This window comes from Pteropus medius, unplaced genomic scaffold, assembly GCF_902729225.1.
Source record: "Pteropus medius unplaced genomic scaffold, Ma_sr-lr_union100, whole genome shotgun sequence".
NCBI lineage: Eukaryota > Metazoa > Chordata > Mammalia > Chiroptera > Pteropodidae > Pteropus > Pteropus medius.
In genome coordinates this window covers 33,396,428-33,418,791 of record NW_024349800.1, presented here as the reverse complement: position 1 = coordinate 33,418,791, position 22,364 = coordinate 33,396,428, and the positions used below count along the sequence as shown (strand labels likewise).

Sequence of the window (22,364 nt, the reverse complement as noted above, 5' to 3'; positions counted from 1 at the left end):
CCTCATGCCAAGTCATTTATTTCTATAGTAGTCTCTGATTTTAGTAGATGTAACTTTAAAGTGACTTCAGACTTTTCTAACTGGGTTCCAGGGATCAAGTTCAGATCTCGAAAACACTCAAATTGAATGCAGACTGTTCTGTGCACATATAGTTTCCTGAGGAGATAGTTAGTACTTTTATTCATATTAACAAAGGACTATGGGCCAAAAAACGAATATTGAGTGGAACAGACAATATGTGGAGCTACCAGGGAAGTTCTATGTAGTCATAGATGAAGAATTCACAATTGGAAATAGGTGATTCAGTAAAAATGTCATCTAATATTAGATATTTTAAATGAACATTTGATGGTAACTAAGCCTGTAGATGAAAATCTTTCACGTTTTTTATTTTGAAAGGAAATCACTACCTAGTTTTCTTTTTAAATATTCTTCTTTAGAGCATTTACCATTATCTAATAGATAATATAATTTCCTTATATTAAAATAATTATTATATTTTCTTTATATTTTTCTCTGCTCACTAAAATTTAAGCAATGTGAGAACATGGTTTTAAATCCACTGTGTACACTGCTGTTTCCGCACTGCCTAGAATAGTGCCTTTTCTATAGGAGATGTTTCACAAACATTTATTTACTTAGTGAATAAATGAAATAATGTGAATATTTGAATGTGCTTATGTGTATTGCCCACACGCATATAGATCTGTACCTTAACTATTTCTACGCTATTCTATCTTCTTTCTAAAAATGTTTTTTCCGTGTTGATTTACCTGACTACTGCTATTCTAAAGTCCACTTGGATAATTTATAAATAATCGAATAAATGAATAGATTTTAGCAGATATGACTGGCCTGCATTAGAATGTAATTCAAAACTATAGTTCATTATTTTAAACTTGAATAAAAGCTTGGTTCAATTTCTGTTGAGTTAAACTCATATGCCCTTCTTATATTTCATTCTTCCGTTTTCCATCACACAACAACGAGGACACATGATGCTAAAATGAGAACATTTTACTGACTACACATCTCAGGAAGAAATGTCAATGTAACTTGGTTATTCGCAATAAGAGAGGCTACAACAAGGGAAGTTAAATCAAAAGTTTGGATAATTTCCCCAACACATCCTTTTTACTTTGTGAGATTTTCCCTGGTATATGCTGTTGAGCATCAGTGTTCTGCTGTTAGAGGAGCTCATGCCACCTGAATCAAGATATCATATTGTCTTAGTCAGTTCAGACTGCTATAACAAAAAGTACCACAGACTGGGTGGTTTAGAAACAATAGAAATCTGTTTCTCACAGTTTTGGAGGCTAGCATTCTAAGATCAGAGTGCTATCTATCGTGGTCAAGTTCTGGTGAGAGCCCTCTTCTGGACTGTAGACTACAGACAGCTGACTTTTCAACGTATCCTACCATGGTGGTGGGTAGACTATGGAAGCAAGCTCTCTTGTGACTCTTATATGGGCGCTCATGACATTCATGGGGGGTTCCACCCTCATGACCTCATCTAATCCTAATTACCTCCCAAAGGCCCCACCTATTAATTCTATCACTTTGGGCTTTCAACATATGAATTTTGGTGCAACATAAACATTCAGTGATTAACAAATATATTTTCTAATTCTAACCACCTAAATTTTCCTTCTCATGTAGAGTTTTACAATCTCTACACATTTACTGAAAGATAAGGGTTCTTTTTGTTTCTTAAAATGTTTTCAGATTGAGAAAAAAATAAAACAAAACTCCTCTTAACTTTTGCCAGATATTAAATCAGATTTTATAGGAATGTCAAGGTGAATTAAAAGAAAAATGCTGGGGACAGATTGCAGTCCATGTAATATTCTTATTTTCAGAGAGGAAAAAAAAATGACTTTGAGGTTTTTACATTTATTTAGACTATGTATTGAATGAAAGAACTTAGTAAAAAATGAAAATTATGAAAACTGCAAAGCACATTTTAAGAGAAAAATAACCTAAAATATAAAATTGAGGAAAATGTGTAGGTGCGTGGGTTTAGGTATTAAGGAGGCACAGACACAGTGCCTATGACAAGCTTATTAAATCAAAATTGTGAAAAAATATGTATGTGTGTATATATATGTACTGTATCTCAAAAGAGATTCATGTACTTTGTAGTAGAGTGATCTTTGAAGCTCTGATCTTAAACCATCAAAGATAATGATGAATAACTCTAGAGAAGAGAGAAGAGAAAGCTAACTACAGCATTTGCTGTCCACAGAACAAAAACAAATTAGCCGTTGCAAAACTGCATGTGCCCAGGAAGGAATGGATAAGACAACCTTTATCTAGGAGACTGTCTTCAGAAGAGAGTGGATAAAATGAATTCAGCCAGTATTACTATTGTTAATCCAAAATTTTCAGATTTTGATCAATCTGAATATACATTTTTTTGGTCTTCATTATACTTTTCAGCTATTAAACATGTATGTGACATAAGTAACCACTAGAGAAACCATAAAACTCCTAAAAGGAAACACAGGCAGTAAACTCCTTGATATTACTATTGGTCATTTCTTTTTTTTCCTGATATGGCTCCTCAGGCAAAGGAAACAAAAAGGAAAATAAACAAATGGGACTACATCAAACTAAACAGTTTTTGTACAGCAAAGGAAACCATCAACAAAATGAAAAGACAACCTACTGAATGGGAGAAGATATTTGCCTATGATACACCTGATAAGGGGTTAATATCTAAAATCTGTAAACAACTCACACACTCAACAGAAACAAAATAATTCATTTAAAAAATAGGCAGAAGACCTGAATAGGTATTTCTCCAAAGAGGACATACAAATGACCAATAGACATATGAAAAGATGCTCTAGGTCACTAACCATCAAAGAAATAAAAATCAAAACCACAGTAAGATATCACTTCATACCAGTCAGAATAGCTATCATCAATAAATCAACAAACAACAAGTGAGGTTGTGTAAAAAAAAGGAACCCTCATAACACTATTGATGGGATTACAAATTGGTACAGTCACTTAAGAAAACAGTTTGGAGGTTTCTCAAAAAATTTAAAATAGAACTACCTTTTGACTCGGCAATTACATTCCTGGGTATTTATCCAAAGAAGATTAAAACACTAATTTATAAAAATTTATGTACCCCCTATGATCACTGCAGCATTATTCACAATACCCAAGATATGGAAGCAACCTAAGTGCCCATCAACAGACAACTGGATAAAGGAGTGTTATATATATACAATGGAATATTACTCAGTCATAAAAAAAAAAAAAAAAGAAATCTTACCATTGGCAATGACATGAATGCACCTAGAAGGTATTATGCTATGTGAAATAAGTCAGACATAAGGAAGACAAATACCATATAATTTCACTTATGTATGGAATCTAAGGAAGAAAACAAACAAAGTGAAAACAGACTCATAGAGAACAAACTGATGACTGCCAGATTGGAGGGTATGTTGGGGGACTGGGGGAAAAAGGTGACAGTTGGTAGTTACAAAAGAGTCATGGGGATGTAAAGTACAGCACAAGGAAAATAGCCAATAATACTTTACTAATTATGTATAGTGCCAGGTGGGTACTAGACTAATGGGTCGGTGGGGAATCACTTCGTAAATTATATAAATGCCTAACCACTATTCTGTACACTTGAAACTAATATAAAATAACATTGAATGGCAACTCTACTTGAAATATAAAAATAAAAATAATGCGACACAAAGCTAATCATGTGACAACATGATTTTATCAATTGCTAGGGTGGAGCATAAATATTAATGCGGTTCACACTCCTTAAGTTATGACAAATTACAAACATGGAAACAATTCCTGCAATTCCTCTCCTTGAATCCTGGCTGACCTTGTGACTTGCTTTACAAATGCAGCAGAAGCAATGTTAGGCAAACTCTGAGTCCCTGCCTCAAGAGGTTTTGCACAGTTCTGTTCTCACTGGTGGAATTATGTGTTAAAATGGGTGATGAGACACATGTGAACCATAGATAAACTGTCCCAACTGACACATCTTAGATCAGCCATTCCCCAGCCTGTCTGGCAGCTGATCATCGACATAGGAACTAGACCAACTGAGATCAGCCAAATGCTGCCCAGATCAGAAAAACCACCCACAGGTGAGACCAATGCAAACTACAGAACCACAGAACCATGAGCTAAATAAATGGTCACTGTTGTGAGATTAAGTTTTGGGGTAGTTTACAACACAGCAAAAACTAATTAATACGCAAAGTAGGCCTGGAAATTTAAAAAAAAGAAAAAAGAAAAAACAAAATTTATTTTAATCCAACTTAAATAAATATACCTTTGAGTAGAGATGAAGTTAATTTTGAAATGATAAAAAATAGGTTATGATAACTACATAAAGCTATTAAATGTCACATATGGTTAGGTTTAAATGTAAAATGTTTTTCTCCTTGCTTTTTATTTGTGTTAGTTTTTGAGTTCCTCTTTAGCGAAGCAAGTAGTAATTTTGTTTTAATTATCATTGGAATTAATGTGCATGTGTTTTTAACGTTAAAGTAAAAAAAAAAAGCTGAATATTAGAATACAGCCAATAACAAAAATCTTCCTCTCCTTCCAACACTACTCTAAAATCTCTGTAATATTTCTGTTCCTTACTCTCTGGAACAAATTGAAATGGAATACCAGGACAAAACTATACCTGACTTTCCATTTTGGCTTTCTCCATTGATAAATAGTGGGTTATGAAGTGATGAATATAAGGCCATTCCCTAGTAAGATTTCATTAAAATAAGATATTAGAGAGACTGAAGGCTATTTTGCTGGCTCACCACATCATCTACTTCCAACCATCAGAAATGAATGACAGTAAAATAATGCAAAAGAACTCAGGCTTTATCAACCACAGAATCATTTAGAATTTTTGTGATTGTTCTTTGAATACAAATGATTATTGCTTAACTTGGTCAAACTGGGAAGAGTAAAAGATTCTTTGGGGTTGTGTAAGTGCAATACTGTACTCAAATACCTAAGCAAGTAGACTGCTCCAGCCAATTAAGCTAATGGGGCCAAATATGAGGAAGCTCAGAATTCAGAAATGGTTAAGAGCCATGTATTGATATCTTTATATTTCAGAATCTGTTAAAAGTTAAAAACAAGATTAACTGTGGGCAAAGAGGAGACTTCTCATCTGTCATCTGAATGTGAAAAGAAGTTACTTGGTATGCAAAAGGCATTCTTTTCAGCATAGTGACTAAAAGCAGTACCAAATCATCTACATTTCTCCAGTCATAGTTGTAATCCTAATATGCAGTTCGAATTGGGAAGAATATAGATAATTTCATGTCCCTCCATCCTGAGGCCCCACAAAAATAAAATCTAGAAGCTAAAACTAGGTTGTAAATCCTTAACAGTGAAAAAGTATGCAGTCAGCAAAAGCAAGAAATTTCCAAAGAAATTGCCAGTGGAAGCCTACAGTGTATGAAAGAAAATAAATGAACTAGGAAAAAAAAAAAAAAAGAGTCACAGCTTAGAATATGATGCAGAGAGATACAGAGGATAAAGAGTCAGCAGGCACCAATCTGAAGGATAACTGGAAGGAGATTAGCAGAAAATATACAAAGAAGTCATACCACTTGGCATTTTCCTACTCTATAACATTGTGAGGGCCTCTAAAATGGTCCCAGAGATTCTCATTTCCTGGCATTCATGCCCTTGTCAAATTTCCTCCCATTGAGTGTGGGGAGACTAACAGCAACCATGACGGAATGTCACTTGCAAGATAAGGTTATAAAAGGTCTATGGATTTAATCCTAAATACACCTCTTTTTACACTTACCCACGCCCCACACTCTACCCCCAATCACATGTCCTGGGGGAAGCCATTTACCAGCACTGATGAGGCAGTTCTGTGCCCACATGTGAGAGAATAAGCCTGCCAAAAACCATTTAAGTGAACCGGAAAGTGGATTCCCACTCTCCACTCAAACCTTCAGATGAGACTACATACAGCCTAGGTCAATAGCTTGACTCCAGCTTCACGTGAGACCTTGAGCCAAAGGCACCCAGCTAAGCTTCGCCTAGATTCACCTAATCTACACAAACTATGAGATGATAAATGCCTGTTATTTTAAGTTGCTAATTTTGCAGAAAATTTGTTACATAGCAATAGATAATATAACCACCTAAAATGTAGAACAGAATAGCTTTTCTTATCCCACAGTAAAAACAAACTAATGAGAAAAAAAAAAAAATCCAGATCGTTTTTCTCTTAAAAGCAAAGAAATTGTCCAAGAAAAGTTAAAGCTCTTCCTATTGATATTCTCTTCATTCTGGCATTAGAATTTCTTCTCCAGATCTATTATATTTAAAAAAAAAAAAAAAGTTTGCCGCTCTACACACTTTGACCACTATCAACCTGAACAGAGTCTCCTGTCAACACCACAAACAGTACAGACAGGTGCTCAAGAACAGAAAGCATGGATAGAAGATGTCTGAAGAGAAAAGGGAAGATTTGATAAAACTGAAAGTATGATTTAAAAGTTAATGTGATGATACAGTAAAAAAGGGAAACAATGCAAGAAAAAAAGATGTTGAGGAACTCCCGGAAAAATGAAGCTATGGAAGACAAGTGTAGACCAAATATGAAGCAAAATAAAATGTCCTGATTTTAAGCAATTGATAGGATGGAAGAGAATCCATTTGACTTTGATCCTGGAAAATTCCCCTTTGAGCAGTCTGAGTAATACTCTGTTGAACCCACAAAACAAACAAACAAACAAACAAACAAAATGTAATCAACACATTAACTGAGACTGGCAATGGACAATATTTACATAGTAATGGTAATCTAAACACTCTTCACTGCTTTTCCATTTTAGATTCCTCATAGACTAAAATATGGGAGATTTGGTTATAGATGCCAGGTAAAATGTTAAAGTTAACATCCCTGGAAATATAATGAAATGGTAAGATGTGGAAAAATGGAAGCCAGAGGAACTGGTAGGAGTACAATATCTTCATCTTACGTATGTGGATACTCAGAAGATATTGTTGTAAATTAAAAGAATGAGAAATAGAGTTGTAAATATACTATTTAAAGTGACAAGAATAACTACAGTAAGTCCCCATTACCATATTCAGAGGACAAAAAGAAAATGAAAAGGAAGAGATAAAGACCAGGAGCTGATTTTCATTTTTATACTGGAGATTGCACGATTGCATCCACATTATACAAAAGGGATAAATGAATGGAAGTATATTATTTACAAATATAAAACTAATTACCAAAGGAATTTTGAAAAGATATCTCTAGGGGAAAAAAAATTGGGAGTGGAAAGTAGATGGATGGGGGATTGCTGTTCTTTATGCATATCATCTTTTAAATCATATTATTTTCATATGCTTATATTATCTTAATGAAAATAATTTAACAATTATCTCTACTTGTTTTACATATATACAAAGCATAAAAGTGATTTTTGCCAGCATTCTGCTATTAGCCTTAGAAACAGTATAAAAGAGTAGGTTATAATTAATGTTATTATTAGTAATTTGAGGTACCACCCATTTAAATATATTTTCGAACAACCCACACAGCAAGAATAAATGCCTTTGACATTTTCTAGGCTCTGTCTAGATTTGTCCATCATCAGGAATTCACTCAACCCCCCAAACTTCATTTAAGTCTTTATGTCTAATTAGTGTTATGCCGGCATGTTCTTCTATTCTCTTCTGTTACTTCTCTAGTTTTTTGTACTCAATTCTCATTTCAAATTGCCTGTGAAAATATCAGTTTTTTTACAAGCTTAATCTCAGCAATGACTATCTTTTCAAAGCATTATATACTTTCCTCAATTCTATCCAGTTACTAGCAATAGTCGGTGTCTAAATATCAAGCCTATGCCTAGTTTTCCTTGAAGCCCTGTCGAGTCACTGGTGCAAAGTAGGTCTGTAATGGTCTCATGTTATTAGGCTTCCTTGCTGTTTTCCTAGATAGTTTCACCTATTTATTCAACTACTCAAATTTAGCTAGAAATATCAAAAAAGCATAAGAACTATTTGAAAATATTAGTTCCTGATTCTTCAAGATGGCCCAACTACTTCCATAATTCCAGCAATGTGACTGTGGTTCACCACAGGCAGCAGTGGGAGAGGTCAGCTTCTGGCATATACAACAAAGGAGAGGACCATTGAGCGCTGCCCCTCCACCACCTAGGTAAACCATCATAACCCCAAAACGATGAGCTTCTACTAAACCTCTGAAAAAGTATTTAAAAGTGTCTTACACCCACAAATCTGTGGCCTGCTAGGAAAAATTGTGCTGTCTGTACCCTTCCACTTTCCATCTGATGGACAACTGTTGGAGCTCCTTCCTGGACTTATATAAATGTCAACAGCACAAACTGAAATGAAAAATTTGCCTTCCTTACATCACATCCGTGCCTTTTGCTTAAATATGTATAGCATTAAAAAAATACTTTAAAACTGTGTCTTTACTTTGAATATGAAGGAAACATTCTTTTATTCCCTTAGATGTATCATATTTATTCTCTGCAAATATTGATTGATCTAGGAAAATTCAAGACTAAGCAACACACATTATTTATCTCAGCATTGGAATAGGCATTCTGTGTGTTCATTAATTTATTTATTCAAAAACTATTTGTGTCTACTTTGTAACAAGAACCATGTGAAGTGCTGGGCATGCACAGATTAATAAGGCATAGGTCTTGATTTTAAGGCCCCTGTCAAAAAGAAAACTAAAGGTCATAAGCTCTGATAGATAATTATCTATCTATCTATCATCTATCTACTTACCTACCTACCTGAATGTCTTTTTATCTGTCTATCCAAAATGTTATGAAAACAGAAAATGCATTCTAGTTAGTGTTGTTGGGAAAGCTGAAATGCAAAGTCTAAAATTGTCCCATGCCATTAACATAAGAAAAATTTTAGAACTTTACAAATATAGCACTAATTATTAATAAGATCAAATGCAGAGTTGCAGCACAGGAAAAACAGGAGGAAATTGGAAGACTTCTGGCAGACGGGACAACATATACAAAGACTGAAAGTCAAACTGGGAAACTGCATTCTGTGTTTAGGGCATATGAGAAGTTCATTATTGCTACCTGTGACAAATTTCAGACTAGGTGCTTTACACATTTTTTTTTCCTTTTCTGAATCAAATTTCCAAATAATGTAGAATGCAAAGGCACACTGACAAGAGTACATAAAATAATGAAGCAATTAAATAAAACATGGATGACTTCAGTTACAAATGTAATTAAACTTCTATCTGAAACTACAATGAAAATTCTTACTTTGGACAGTGGAAAGCTATGAGTTCATAACAGAAAAAGTGGGTCATTTGGCTACCCTGTGACGTCTTATTTGCCTTCCTGTTATATGGACTGTATGTTGACTATGTCTAGAATTATTACTAATGGCCAGTTATTACTATGCATAAAAAAAAATCAAATATAGGAATGTTACCACAGAATTTGAAAGAATCGTGACAAATCCTTTCATTTCTGAAATACGGACATTAGAATCAGAGGACTTGTGTTTAGTGGAACGTGAATATTTTCTAATTTCTTTGAAAGAAATTGATATTCCCTTTGGTTCTTTGGACACAAATACCTACACTGTTTTCTAGCTGTGCACATAGGCTTTTGATACATGTAGAAGCAAATTAAGAGGTGTAGAAAATATGAAAATAAGTTTCCTTCAAATGTTTCAGGGCCAAAGTTTTACTGCTGAATTTTCAGTGCTGGGCTATATTTAGTGACGATTTTGATAGCTAGTATAACATGGTACAGCAGATAGGCTCCTCATGTGGTTAGCCTGCCAGTATCTTGGGGAGTCTATAGTTGAATATATTTGTTTTCTAGTCCTTGGACTCCATTGGCCAAATTCAGGCCCCTTTCTTTTATTTGAGAATTTGGTCATCATGTGTGTATCTACAGTGCCTAGAATAGGGTCTAGGGTCTAGCACATGGAAGGAAGAAAGAAAAAAAAATGGAGAGGAAGGAGAAAAGGAAAGAGAGTGGTGGTGGAGTGGGGATAAAGATAGTAAAAAAGAAAAGTGACCACCTACTATGTGCCAGATGCTATACTAAGACCTGTGCTTATGTAAGTTTAGGTTATAGTCCCCCAAATATCTGTCATCAAGATAAATATGGTTTTAAAGTTTGCATTATTGTTGACTCATATTTTATTCCATTCAACAGTCCCACATAGATGCTCAGACATGTAACAAACAGTATTGGGGCTTCCTCAAAAGCACAGTATTATTCCCTATAAAGATGAAGATGATTCAGTTTCCTCCACATGGCACTCAGGGGAGTCTCTAGATTCTGCTTGATTAAGATAGGAAAACCCTAAAAGGAGACAAAAGTGGCTGGGACTACCATTTACCCTATCAAATCTACGGAATGGATAATAACATCTATTTTAGAAGAAGATTTCCAAAGAATGTGGGTAATTTCAGAGTCAGGGTAGTGTCTAGCACATTGTCAACACTCAGGACATGTGAAATAATAAATGCGTTGCTTCAATATGCTTGTTATCAAAAAGGGACTAAAATATCTCCCTTTCTTTAAATTTGTTTCTGAGTTTCAATTTGTGTCAGTGATGTTTGTAATAATAGATTATACCTCTGTGATGTACAAAAGCTTTGCTATTGTTGATTTAAGGCAATTTATAATTTATGTATGGATTCACTAATAATATAAATGTCTGAGAAACAGTTCTTATTACAAAACTTTAAATCACTAGGTACCTCATCCTACCTCTGAAGAATATAATACCTCGAAAAGTGCATTTTATGTTAGGTATATGAAAGATATTTGCTAATTTGTAATGTTAAGTAAAAAGATTATGTATTTATAGGGAACATATGATTGAAAATAAAATATATATATACACATATACAGTGCTTTATTTTGCTTTGTTTAATTATCATTTAGAATGGTTATTGGAGAAAACATTAGTTAGCACTAAAATACTGGTGTTATTTGTCTTCCTGAGATCTTATATAGAGAATAGTGATGATGAAAATTCAGTAAAAACTACTTGGTAAGTGTTATATAAAGGCAGATGGATCCTTCTCTTAAGGTTTCAGCCTAACGATGTTAATATATTTTTTCTTGTTAGGGAACTTTTGAATGATGCCAAAAGATAAGAAAATCTATGTTTTAGATAATAAAAATTTAAGAGATTATCATAGAGATTTAAATTTAATCAGCTTATTAGCTTACTGAGCAAAGCTTACTGTTTTACATATATCACGAACGAAAAAACATTGTTAACACTAATACATACACACACTCATAAACACACAATTACTTATTTGCTTCCTCCTCCCCCTCAAAGAAGATGACTATTACATGTAAAAGATAAATAAAACAATAAATTATAATACCTGTGTATTTGGAGATTGGAATTTCACAAAATATTATAGCACATATCTTTTGGAGTTCTGATCAAAACTAAGAAAATAAGGCTATACTCTTGCTACTTAGATATTAACTAATTATTTAATTAGAAATATGTCTTTGTCCTACAACTGAGACTAGAAATAACAAGGTGTCAACCCCACTGGTCCTTTCTGAGAAAATACTCACTGAAATAATTACCACATACTAAATACACACAAAATGTTAAGTCACTGTATTTCTTCAATGTTAATAAAGATTATAGCAAAAGAAATTACAACAAGATGCACAAACCCAATTTAGTCCAACTAACAGCTGGAAGTACTTGATATTTTTAATACACAAGTTGAAAAACGGGTATATCATGAAATTTTAAGCTCCTTGATGAAACATATTATCAAGGACAGTTATAGAAATCATATTTGCAAGATTCAGTACCATACTGTGAATTAACTTCTGTCTGAAAGTTGGGAAATGGGCACAGGAAATTTCTGAACTGCTCAGGCAACAGTCATTTGAGACTGTTGTTGGTGGTGGGAGGTTGAATAAAATATCATCATGTATGGGGATCAGTAGACAGTTCTTCATTGTGCAGTGTATTTAGTGTTCATGGTCCTTTCTCACTAAATGCCGGTGATAACTAACCCCTTAATCATCAGCCCCTCACCCCCTGCCAGACATGTTCTAGGGAATAGTGCAGCTTCCCTGTGGCGAACACTTCATTCAAGAGAGAATTCAGCTTCGCGTATGCCACACAATTGATGCTTTGATTTAGAAACACAAATTCCGAGCTATTTCTTCAAGGGCAGAGAAAACATAAAAAAGATGATTTCATTTATACTTTTTACTTGAGGAACACTTTTCACACATAACCAGTATTTGTATCATGGTTACATTTATTTCTTTCTTTATATTTTAGGATGAACCATAAGAAATTTCTACATTTTCGGTAATAAAAAAACTGTCAAATAGCAGTAATTTTATATAGTTTACAGAGTACACTGACTCATTTAATGCTCACAGTAAGCTTATTAAGCCATAATACCCCATTTTATAAGTGAGAAACAGGTACTGAGAAGCAAAATTACTTGCCCAGGGTCACGCAGCCAGCATGTGGGGAGAGTAAGGTTACGACATAGGTAGGAATTCTGACTTTTGGAGTCGATACCCATGACCACTATGCAATACCGCCCTCTAACACTTCATGCCAGTGTTGCTTCTTCAGATTGTCAGCTCCCAGAACGCAGAATTAGCCTGGGAGGGATTGTCTGGGAAGAATATGAAAGAAGCACATGGGAGAAGAAAGGAGGGCTTTCCCTGCAGAGGACACAGGTGTGAAATGGCATGACCTCTAGAGGGCGCTGGGAGTAGTTAATCGGATCGGGTGAAAGGATGTGGAAGACGGGAGAAAACCCTTTTAGTGAAGCAGACGGAAGTCCAGCTGTGAAAGATGGACCCTGATGATCATCCAAGGAAGCTGTCCTTTAGCCTAAAGGCCCGGATGTATTAAGAAAGGGCATGACATGACCATATTTGCATTTTTGAAAGAGCTATCTGACCCCTGGGTGGAGATCCCATTGAACTGATTAAGAATATGACAATCCAAAAAGTGATGAGGCCATACTTAAGGGCAGAGGACAAGATCACCCCAAAGCGCCCTGCAAAGAAGCATAGCCTTGGATAAGTTTGATTTCTCTATGCCTAAATTTTCTCATGTGGAGAATAAGAATAATAATACCAAGCTGTACTTTCTGAGTCCTCATCTCTTTCTCACACATATATGTGCCCTAGAATTTGATTACACTTCTGATTATATAAACGAGACACTGATTAGTGTATTGCATCCATAGGACCATATAGGGCAGGGTATGTGCAGTTCACTCCTGCTCTGGCATTCCTGCTTCTGCACAGCCTCTTTGGCCAGAGCCCATTTCCCTGCATCTGGCTGGACCCCTGGGGTTAAGTGTCTCCTCATTGTGACTATGTGTTGGGGTGGAGGGAAGGGATCAACAAGGATTGGGGTTTGCTTGATAGGTGGCATGAGCTAGAATCCTTACAGATGAGTCTGGGACCTAGGGCACCCAGGTATTTCTCTGCTGGCCCGCAGAACTCTCAAGATTCTGAGAGATGGGGCTTCTTCTGGGAGGAGTGATCTTAACACAGTTCCTGGGGCCTGATGACACCATTCTCTGAGCTGCCCCTGATGTTCAGTGCATCTAGCTCATTCTCACCCTGCTCCTCCATCAGGACCCATACTTACTGTTACCACAAACTTGAAGCCATGCAGCACACCCTGTGGGCTCCAACTGCTCCCTGTTTGCCTTCCTGGGAAAACCTACACTCCATCAATCCAGACCAGGCCCTGGTTCCACGCTGAATGTATCCCTCATTAAAATCAATCAGTCTTGGTGTCACTTCTGTTCTTTTCCCTGCCTTCTAGTTCCCTGATATAGCAGATAGTGACCACTGTCACTGTCCATACAGGGTACGATCCTGCTGGATCAGAGAATAAGTCCGAATTTTAATATGCCAATGTTCTATTATAATCTATGCGTATACAACTATTTATGCATGTTTATTCAAAAAGGATTCCCATTTTATGATCATCTCCTCTCACAAGCATTCTCTCTCCTCTCCACTTTTTTCCTTGACATCCCAAGTATATTATTTGTTTTGATGCTTATTGTTCATCTTTCCCAACTAGAAAGTTAGTTTTATGCAAAAAAGTTTAATTTTGTTCAATGCTATATTTCCAGTGATTGGAATATTGACTGCTATACAGTAGGTGCTCAGCAAACATGTGTTAGGTGAATGGATGGATGGATGAATGGGATAGATGGATGGATGGATTCATTTCTATAAAATCAGCCTTGTCTGAAGACATCTCAAAATGAAGGTTGTATCATCAACAAAGCACCTTTTATCATCCAGTGAAATCTCCAGACCCCAAGGAAAATGCATGAAGCAGAAGAATTTTCTTAAAATAAATTCTTTAAAATGTATATTTCTGGGCCTTTCTGCTTACCAGCAATGAGGGGGAAACACTTTCTAAATAGGGTTGCTTACCTAACACTTAAAATTACAATGAACTACACATCTCTTACACAGCACCATCAATTTCAGGAGAATATGCCTTTGTAAGAATTTAAAAATTTATGCCCAAGTGTTTTTCTTTCCAATATGCACTAAAATTTGCTGTAAAAATGTACATTAAGTGAATTCAGCAGAATGACTGGACTAGGGAAAATAAAATTAATTATTCATGTCATTAGTATTTTAAAATGCAGAGTGGTTATCAGGAACATACATAATTATAAATAATGCAATTATTTTTTGATAAATAGGCCACAGCTAAGGTTAATTAATATTTTTAATAAAATAAAATTTAGTCCTTTGAAGTTACAAAATGTATTTTGTTAGTTTTAAATATTTTTAATGGGAATATGTGTACACTCTGCTTACATTTTTCAAACAAATAATGTAAATTTTTTATGAGTATATCCAAATCTTCCAGGAAGCGATAGCAGTATCCAATATATTCGAATACTTGTTTCTTGCTTGAATGCTAGTTGGGTTTCTTTTTGGAATATTCCATGGGAATAAAATGCCATTGACTTCTATAGGACACTGCATATGTGAAATACATATACATGTGCCTTTGACAGCTGAGCAATGTTTTTAAATCCTCACTAATTCCTCTTCTTGAGTAGGTTTGGTAACTCCAATCTGGAAAAAGCTTAACTGGAACCACAGACTTGTTCCAATACATTTCACTCATATTCACTGATTGCGCTATACTCCATAATTTAATTTCTTACTAACAGTTGCAACATAGTTTCTCCTGTCAAACACCAGAATCTCTCAAAGCCATCTTTTCTCTCCTTTTTCAAGATTCTTGAAATGAGATGAAACAGGGTACAAATTCTTTAAACAAGGTAAAGATACCAGAGCCAGTTTCTGCTCGGAATGTAAAGGACGAGGCTTCACTATTTACTATACTTATGAAGTATGATTTGCTGCAAAGATAGATGTTATATCTGCTCTACAAGTAGAGTGCAATATAATAGGCATTTATAGACCCAAATGAGATGCTTTTGAGAGTCAAAAAGTGATACGAATAAATACATTGGGACATCAGGTATACACGAGGACTATACAGGCCAACGGAGATGCATGGCCACCCTGTATAAAAGTCAAGGATGAAATCTATGATTTGGTAAATAATCATTAGAAGACCTAATTAAGAGCATCATTGCTAGAGTCAACGAAATTTTAGAACTCGGTACAATTCAAGAGATTCCTGGTTGAATCCATAAATTTTAGAGAGGTAGCAGACCAAAGTACAGTGATGTTAATCAACCCGTCCAAGTTACACAACGAGATAGTGGTTGTGTTGAAAGTGGAAACCAGGTCTCTTGATTCACTGTGCACTCACTCGAAGTAAAAGGCATTGCTATGGATCTGTATTTTCTACAGTATGTATATTGCTTGTAAAATACTCTTGAAGGAAAGAACCAAAAAATCACAAAATGTGATACAAAGCATAGATCAGAGGAAATGTTACAATTTTAGTCTTAAGAGAAACAGCATGGCTTCACTTCCCTTTCTTTAGAGACTGGCAACTGATGGGAGTGAATGTTGCTTTGCTGTTGGCTTACTTCTTATTTATTTACGTAAAGTTACAAAAAATCTGCAAGACATTGCCAGATTATTCAGAAGACAAGAGAACATTTAGCAGTCAAAATCTTACATGACATCCCTGTCCCCATTTCCAAGAAGCTTTTAGCATCCTGAAGAACTTTATATTATCAATTATTTGCAAATATTTGCTTTCTAAGATAAGCCTTACAGTTTCTTTCTTTTTTTTTTTTTTTTTTTTGAGATAGGTGGGTCTTATGGAAACATTTAAATATTAAATATTTTAAATAAAACAAATTTTATGAACTTTATGAAATCCATATACAAGGTATTAATATTGTTATAGTCACAGTTTTTAAAAAGCCACTTAATCATAAGGGTTGGTAAATGTACTCATTAATTTGTGATATAAATCATGTCTTTCTAAAGTAAACATCAGTCTGAAAATTGATAATCATTCAGAGAAAAAACCTTTTTTTTCTTTTTAAAGTATGTTTACATTTAAGTAGCAATGTAAATAAGATCTTATAGGATAATATATTGATGAATACTCTTTTATATTCTGTAACCATAAAAACGGAGAATATATTTCTCCCCTACTTACTCGCCTTGCTGGATGGCTGAACAAACCTCATCTCATATATTTGAAATGAATCCAATTTAGTCCTGCTTGACCAAAAATCTATTTCCATAGTTCTAAAACATTCAATCACCCCAAGGTACACGGCCATTGTAGCCAAACTGGCTCAGTGTTGTCGTTGAGGAAGATATGCTTTGATTGAGAAAATAGTCTAGTACGGTTTTTGAAAAATAAAAAAAGACCCTTCCTGGTACACAATATAGCAAGGCAGTTGATAAAAGCAGGAAGATGTAGCTACTACAGACAGGGTTTAAAGGTAGATGATTTATCCAACCTGCAAAAATGGGTCAAAGGTTACAGTCTTATAATTAGCATTGCAAATCAATCTCATATTTAAACTTCCAAGACTTTGACAATTCTAACAAAGACTTTAAATCTACATATATCGGTTTTATCTTTGTAGAGGGCAATTTAAAAATCAATTGTGAGGTAAAGAACATTTGCAACAAATTATTGTTACTCAAAAATTAAAAAAAAAAAACTTCCTTTCTTCCCTACTAGTTCCCCTCCCTACGTACATACATTACCTGTAATTACATACGTATCATTATAAAAGAGAATTTTAAAACCCTTTGTCCAACTTTCAGACATTGTTGTCATAATTGGATATTTGTAACATATTAATCCAAATTATGTAATTGCTGCATTTGTTCTGTTAAAAAAATCTAAAAATTTAACATCTATTTTTTAATGAACCTAGTGATCTTTCATTTAATTCAATACCTCCTCAAATGAACCAAGTAATTACTAATTGATTAGATCATTTACTACTATAAACCACTGCTGTCTTTAAACACGTAATAGCTTAATAATAAAAGATACTCTTCAGTTGTAATTAATGGGCAGTTAACTGTTTCCTTTTACATTAATTATTATAAAATGTATAAAATTTTATTTGTTCATTTGTTGTTTAGCTTGCAAATGAAATAGCTATTTTACACATTTCCTTAAGAAACATAATTTCTTAATATATATCAGTTACTGATAAAATACACAAAAACAAGGATGATCATTTTGCCCTTAGGGGTACATCTGGCTTACTTAGGAACTTTGGTAACTGTAATCTCTAATGATGAAACAAGACTACTAAGAAAAATATGTGGTTCTTTCAAATTTTATTCATGGGAACATTTCCAACTCTGAATATCCTAGAATGTTCTCTTATGAATTATTTTATATAAAGGAAATAGTCTACCTGTTGCTTTGTATTTCATTTTTCCTGTATCTAATTCACCTTAACTTGCTTAATGTTAAAAAGACCATAAACAACAATCATAATAACTAATCAATGAAGCAGAAGCAAAGGATAGCATATGGAACTGTTGGGCATGCATAAATCTGTCTAATGTCACAAGTCGTTATCTAAGAGACTGTGTTATCAACAATCTTATAAACCCAAACAAGATAGAGAAAATCAACAAAATGATTATTCTCTAAGCATGCATTCTTACTAAAATGTATATTTCATAAAGGCAGGGGTTTTTGTTTGTTGTTTCTAATGTATCCCCAGTGACAAAACAATGTATGGAACACGCAGAGTGATCAATAAATATGTATTGATAAACATCATGTAAGACTGTTCATTTTTCTTTGTGGCCAGAGGTAGAGAGAAGAAAATGTAGCATTTAGGTGCATATATCCAATAGTACCCTTATGAATTTATAATTTTTTGATCATCTCTCTTTACCTAGGACATTTTTTCTTCCTCTATTCTGTTCCCTCCTACCTCTTCCTATTCAAAGTAAAAGTCGGGATATTTTCTTCTTTCTCTGGAAAAAATGTTAATTAGTAAATACAGTGCTGATATGACAGAATTTACCTTCTTTTACTCTCTTTCTAAATCTGACACTTGTTTCAAACAAGTGACAATCTGTTTCAAATCTGTGCAATAAAAGCAATTAAAATAAATTCTTGTCATTCTTGCTTCATTAGAATGTTTCTAGAAAAGTAACAATAATGTATTTTGAAAACCTTTATATGGCACCTACTGAAGAAAATCACTATTAGAAACAAAACAAAAGGAAACATTCAATTTTGGACCAAGGAGAACACATAATTCTGAAAGAATTAACAACAACATATACACAAAGGTTATAAATGTCAATAGGGACCTAATAGCATGTAATAGCATTTCAGCAGCATTCTGATAGCTTTTCATAAAATGTAAGCTCTATGAGGTGAGTTTTTTCTTGCTCCGAAATATCTAAACCAATGTTTGATACACAGTAGGCAATCCATAAGCATATCTTGATTGAATTAATACTTCAAAAATTGTAGACATAATATTGAATAGTTAAGCTCATTTAAGTGAATTCGAGATAATTCACTTCACCTAGTAAATTCTGAATAGGGCAGTTAGGCACACATCATAAAAAACATGTTAGCCCAAGACAGTTGTTAAGTATCATATTTTGGGTCTTTGCCCTCAGGTAAATGAACACTGTGTTTTTCTTATAGACAGTAAAAAAGTAAACCTATCACTCACCATGAGAGCCACACGCCTACCAATTCAAAATTTTAAGACTTCAAAATACAATAGAAGTTTTGCAGGCAACTTCTTTTTTATGATTTTAAATTTATTTTGATGAAGTGCTGAGCTTGAACAAACAAGGCCTTTCAAATACTTCATTAATTTACTTGTTTACTTAATTTAAAAAGTGAAAACCTTATGTAATTAGAAGGCAATCTTCTCAGCTTAGGCTACACCAAGATCATTGAATTAAGACTATCAGTAAGCACCGAACAAACCAACGTAAAGCAGTTTATAAAAGTCCACAAATCTCAAATCAACAGCATATATTCATTTCATATTTAAACCGAGTGCGTTATAATACACGAGTCTCAAAGGAAGCTGTAATGCCTGAGATCAGAAACAATCCCATTTTAGAAAAGACACCTAATGGAGAAAAGCCTTCTTTCATAATCACCAATCCAAAAGGAAGGAATGAAATCCGCACACTCACCTGGCTAATTGGTTCTTTCGTAGGCGGCTTTCCTCTTCTGGCTGTGCTAGTAGCCAGGGTCGTGGTGGTCTCCATAATTGATGTGGACATCTCTGACTGCATGGCAGTGGCTGTCGACTCAGTTGTCATAGAGGAAGGCACTTCACCAACCAGTCTCACATTTCCCACTATGGCGATGTTGGCATCATTTTCGGCTGCCATATTCAGAACTTTCAAGCCATTGTAGTAAAGCCCAGAGAGCTGGCCCTGGAAGGGCTGGCCCTGCTCTTTCCCGCCAATTATTATGGTTGCTTGGCTATTGAAGATTGTGAGCTGACGCCCTGTAAAAATAATATTACATACATGCAAAAATGTTGATTGCGAACTCTACATTCTACAAAGGATGATAAAACAGATTTTTCATGGGGTGGATAATGAGAGCAATAAACTATAAGAGAGGCATTTGACTCATAATTCATTGCTGATAAATGAGGTGTCCATGAAATGCGTAATCATTGGCAAATACTTGCAAATTCTCAATTTATCGTAATGTAGTACTTTTGCTAAAAGACCAATCAAAGATATGAATTGTAAACCAATTTTTAGTGGATCCCTTTCCCTTGTACCTTGAGATCTTATATTCTTGGTCCCTTAAGTCTAAACTATTAAGTTAAAAATGTGATATATCTACCATTTCAAGTATTTGTCATTCTAAAATTACCACTGGCAGAAACTAATCTATAGCAGCTGATATCTAATTTTAAATTTATGATAAAAATTTCACAATTCACTTAATGGCTACAGGTATCTATATGCTATTCTTTAGAAACGTTTATTTTTATTTTTTGAAGGCAATAGTCCATTGTTATTTGAATTATTCTATTTTTCCGGCAATCACACTGAAAAGAAATGCATGGTTTACACTGAGCATGTCAGAGACCAAAAAAAGAAAAAAAAAACATTCAAAAATATTTTTCTGATTGGCTTTCAGCAAGTCTTTAAAAACAAAACAGAATGAAAAAAATAGCTTCAGATGTAAAAAGCGGCTTCAGGAATGATACACAAACCAATGGAGAAATTATGGCACATTTCCATCAAACAGCAATCCTCAGCAACAGTACCAATATCATCAAATTGAGTATCCAGTTTTAGCAGATTGCTCTCTGCTCATAAAAAGCATGCACACAACTTCAAGTTCAGTTTTAATTAGGGCTGGTTCCCAAATGCTCTTAGAAGGTTGCAAACGTTAAAGGGACTTCATTTTGACCGGCAATCCATATTGCCCACTATTTAAGATGCCTAGAGTTTAAACCAAGAGTTTTTTTTGTTTTTTTCAGGACCATAATAAAGATATCAGAACTACATATATTTTAGTTAATAATTTAGAGGCTGGAAATGTAATATAATCTATGAATGATTTATCATTTTGGGTTAATGCTTGCTGTGAGTACCTTCATAGATTGAGTTAGTGGATTATATTTAACAGTCCCTTTAACCTTAAGTTAACAGGGTAAGATTATTAAACAGCTGGTACGTCTAAAAATGTATAGAAATTATTATACAAGGTATGCAAATATTGCTATCTACATTTTACTGTTTTAAATTTGTTTTTAATTTAGTTTTACGGAAAATTTATTTTTTATGTTTATTAGTGTTACAATGAAGTACTACTTGGTTATGTTCAAATTATTTTTTTATTTGAAGTTTTAATCAATGTTTTTTACCTTTGTCGAGTAGCCATTCATCAACTACTCGACCAAGTCGATATGGAATTCGCTGTCTAGCAATCGCCAGGCGCTCGTTATCATTGTTTCCTTTAAAGTTTAAAGAGACATTTCATTGGTTAAAATCTGTAAGGTCAAAGGTTAAAAGTTAATACTTAAAGCTTGAGCTATACAGTTGTCACATGATTTTTTGAAATTTGGAATTTTAAAAAGTTCTACCTAGAACATTTCATGTTTCAGACTTGTCATTCATTCATTTATTTTATTTTAGCAAACAAAATTATTCCTATGTTAATTGAAAATTAGAAATCTGCATTTGAGCTAGGTTATTAAACTTATGTTATAGACAGACCCGAACAACCAATTTAAACAGCATATAATAGCTTTACAAAAAAATGACCATTGATCTCAGGGTTTTTTCTTTTTGATGTTTCTTATTAACTAGTTAAACATGTTCAGGTGAAACAGGTTTAAGTTTTCAAAATACATTCAACCTCTTATTCCAGATTAGTAATTTATGAACACCAAACTTAATACCATCTTTGGCACACTGAAGTATCTAAATTGTCCTAGGATACTTTATGTCCTCCTCAAAAAATAGAAATCCATATTCATCTCATTTAAGGAAACAAAAGAGTCTGAATAGTTCTTGTATATTCCATATAAATTGGTTTACCAAACACTTGGACATCACAAGAGAATACATCTTGTATCATCCAAATATGCTATTGTAGGAAAAGGCTTTGACAAAAGTGACTTTGAATGTCCTTCCATTTCATTTAAAGCTAAACATGTTAAAGCAAATAACAATTTGGAAAAAAATTATATGTATGTTTTTATATACTCGAATATCTGCTTTTATATTAAGCTATGCTAAAGGCGGCATGATAGCTTATGGAACAAATACAAGTCACAAATAGTGGTCTCTAATCATAGATCTAAACTAAGTATGAGCCTTGCTTCTGAACAAAAAATTTCCTAATAGAAATGCAGTTTAAATTGA

The 22,364-nt window shown here is 34.1% G+C and overlaps 1 protein-coding gene across 18 annotated transcripts in view; it reads right to left on the bottom strand.

The window, feature by feature from the left end:
• Positions 1-22,364, bottom strand: part of NRXN1 (neurexin 1) — a 1,007,449-nt gene that overhangs the window by 105,310 nt on the left and 879,775 nt on the right. For 10 of the 18 annotated variants that reach the window (XM_039887176.1, XM_039887183.1, XM_039887177.1 and 7 more), the window contains 2 exons: positions 21,362-21,451; positions 19,659-19,978 (listed from right to left, as the gene is read on the bottom strand). In XM_039887176.1, the coding sequence (XP_039743110.1) occupies positions 19,659-19,978; positions 21,362-21,451 (410 nt within the window). The remainder of the gene's footprint in view (positions 1-19,658; positions 19,979-21,361; positions 21,452-22,364) is intronic. The other 8 variants (XM_039887185.1, XM_039887187.1, XM_039887184.1 and 5 more) reach the window with 1 other exon arrangement.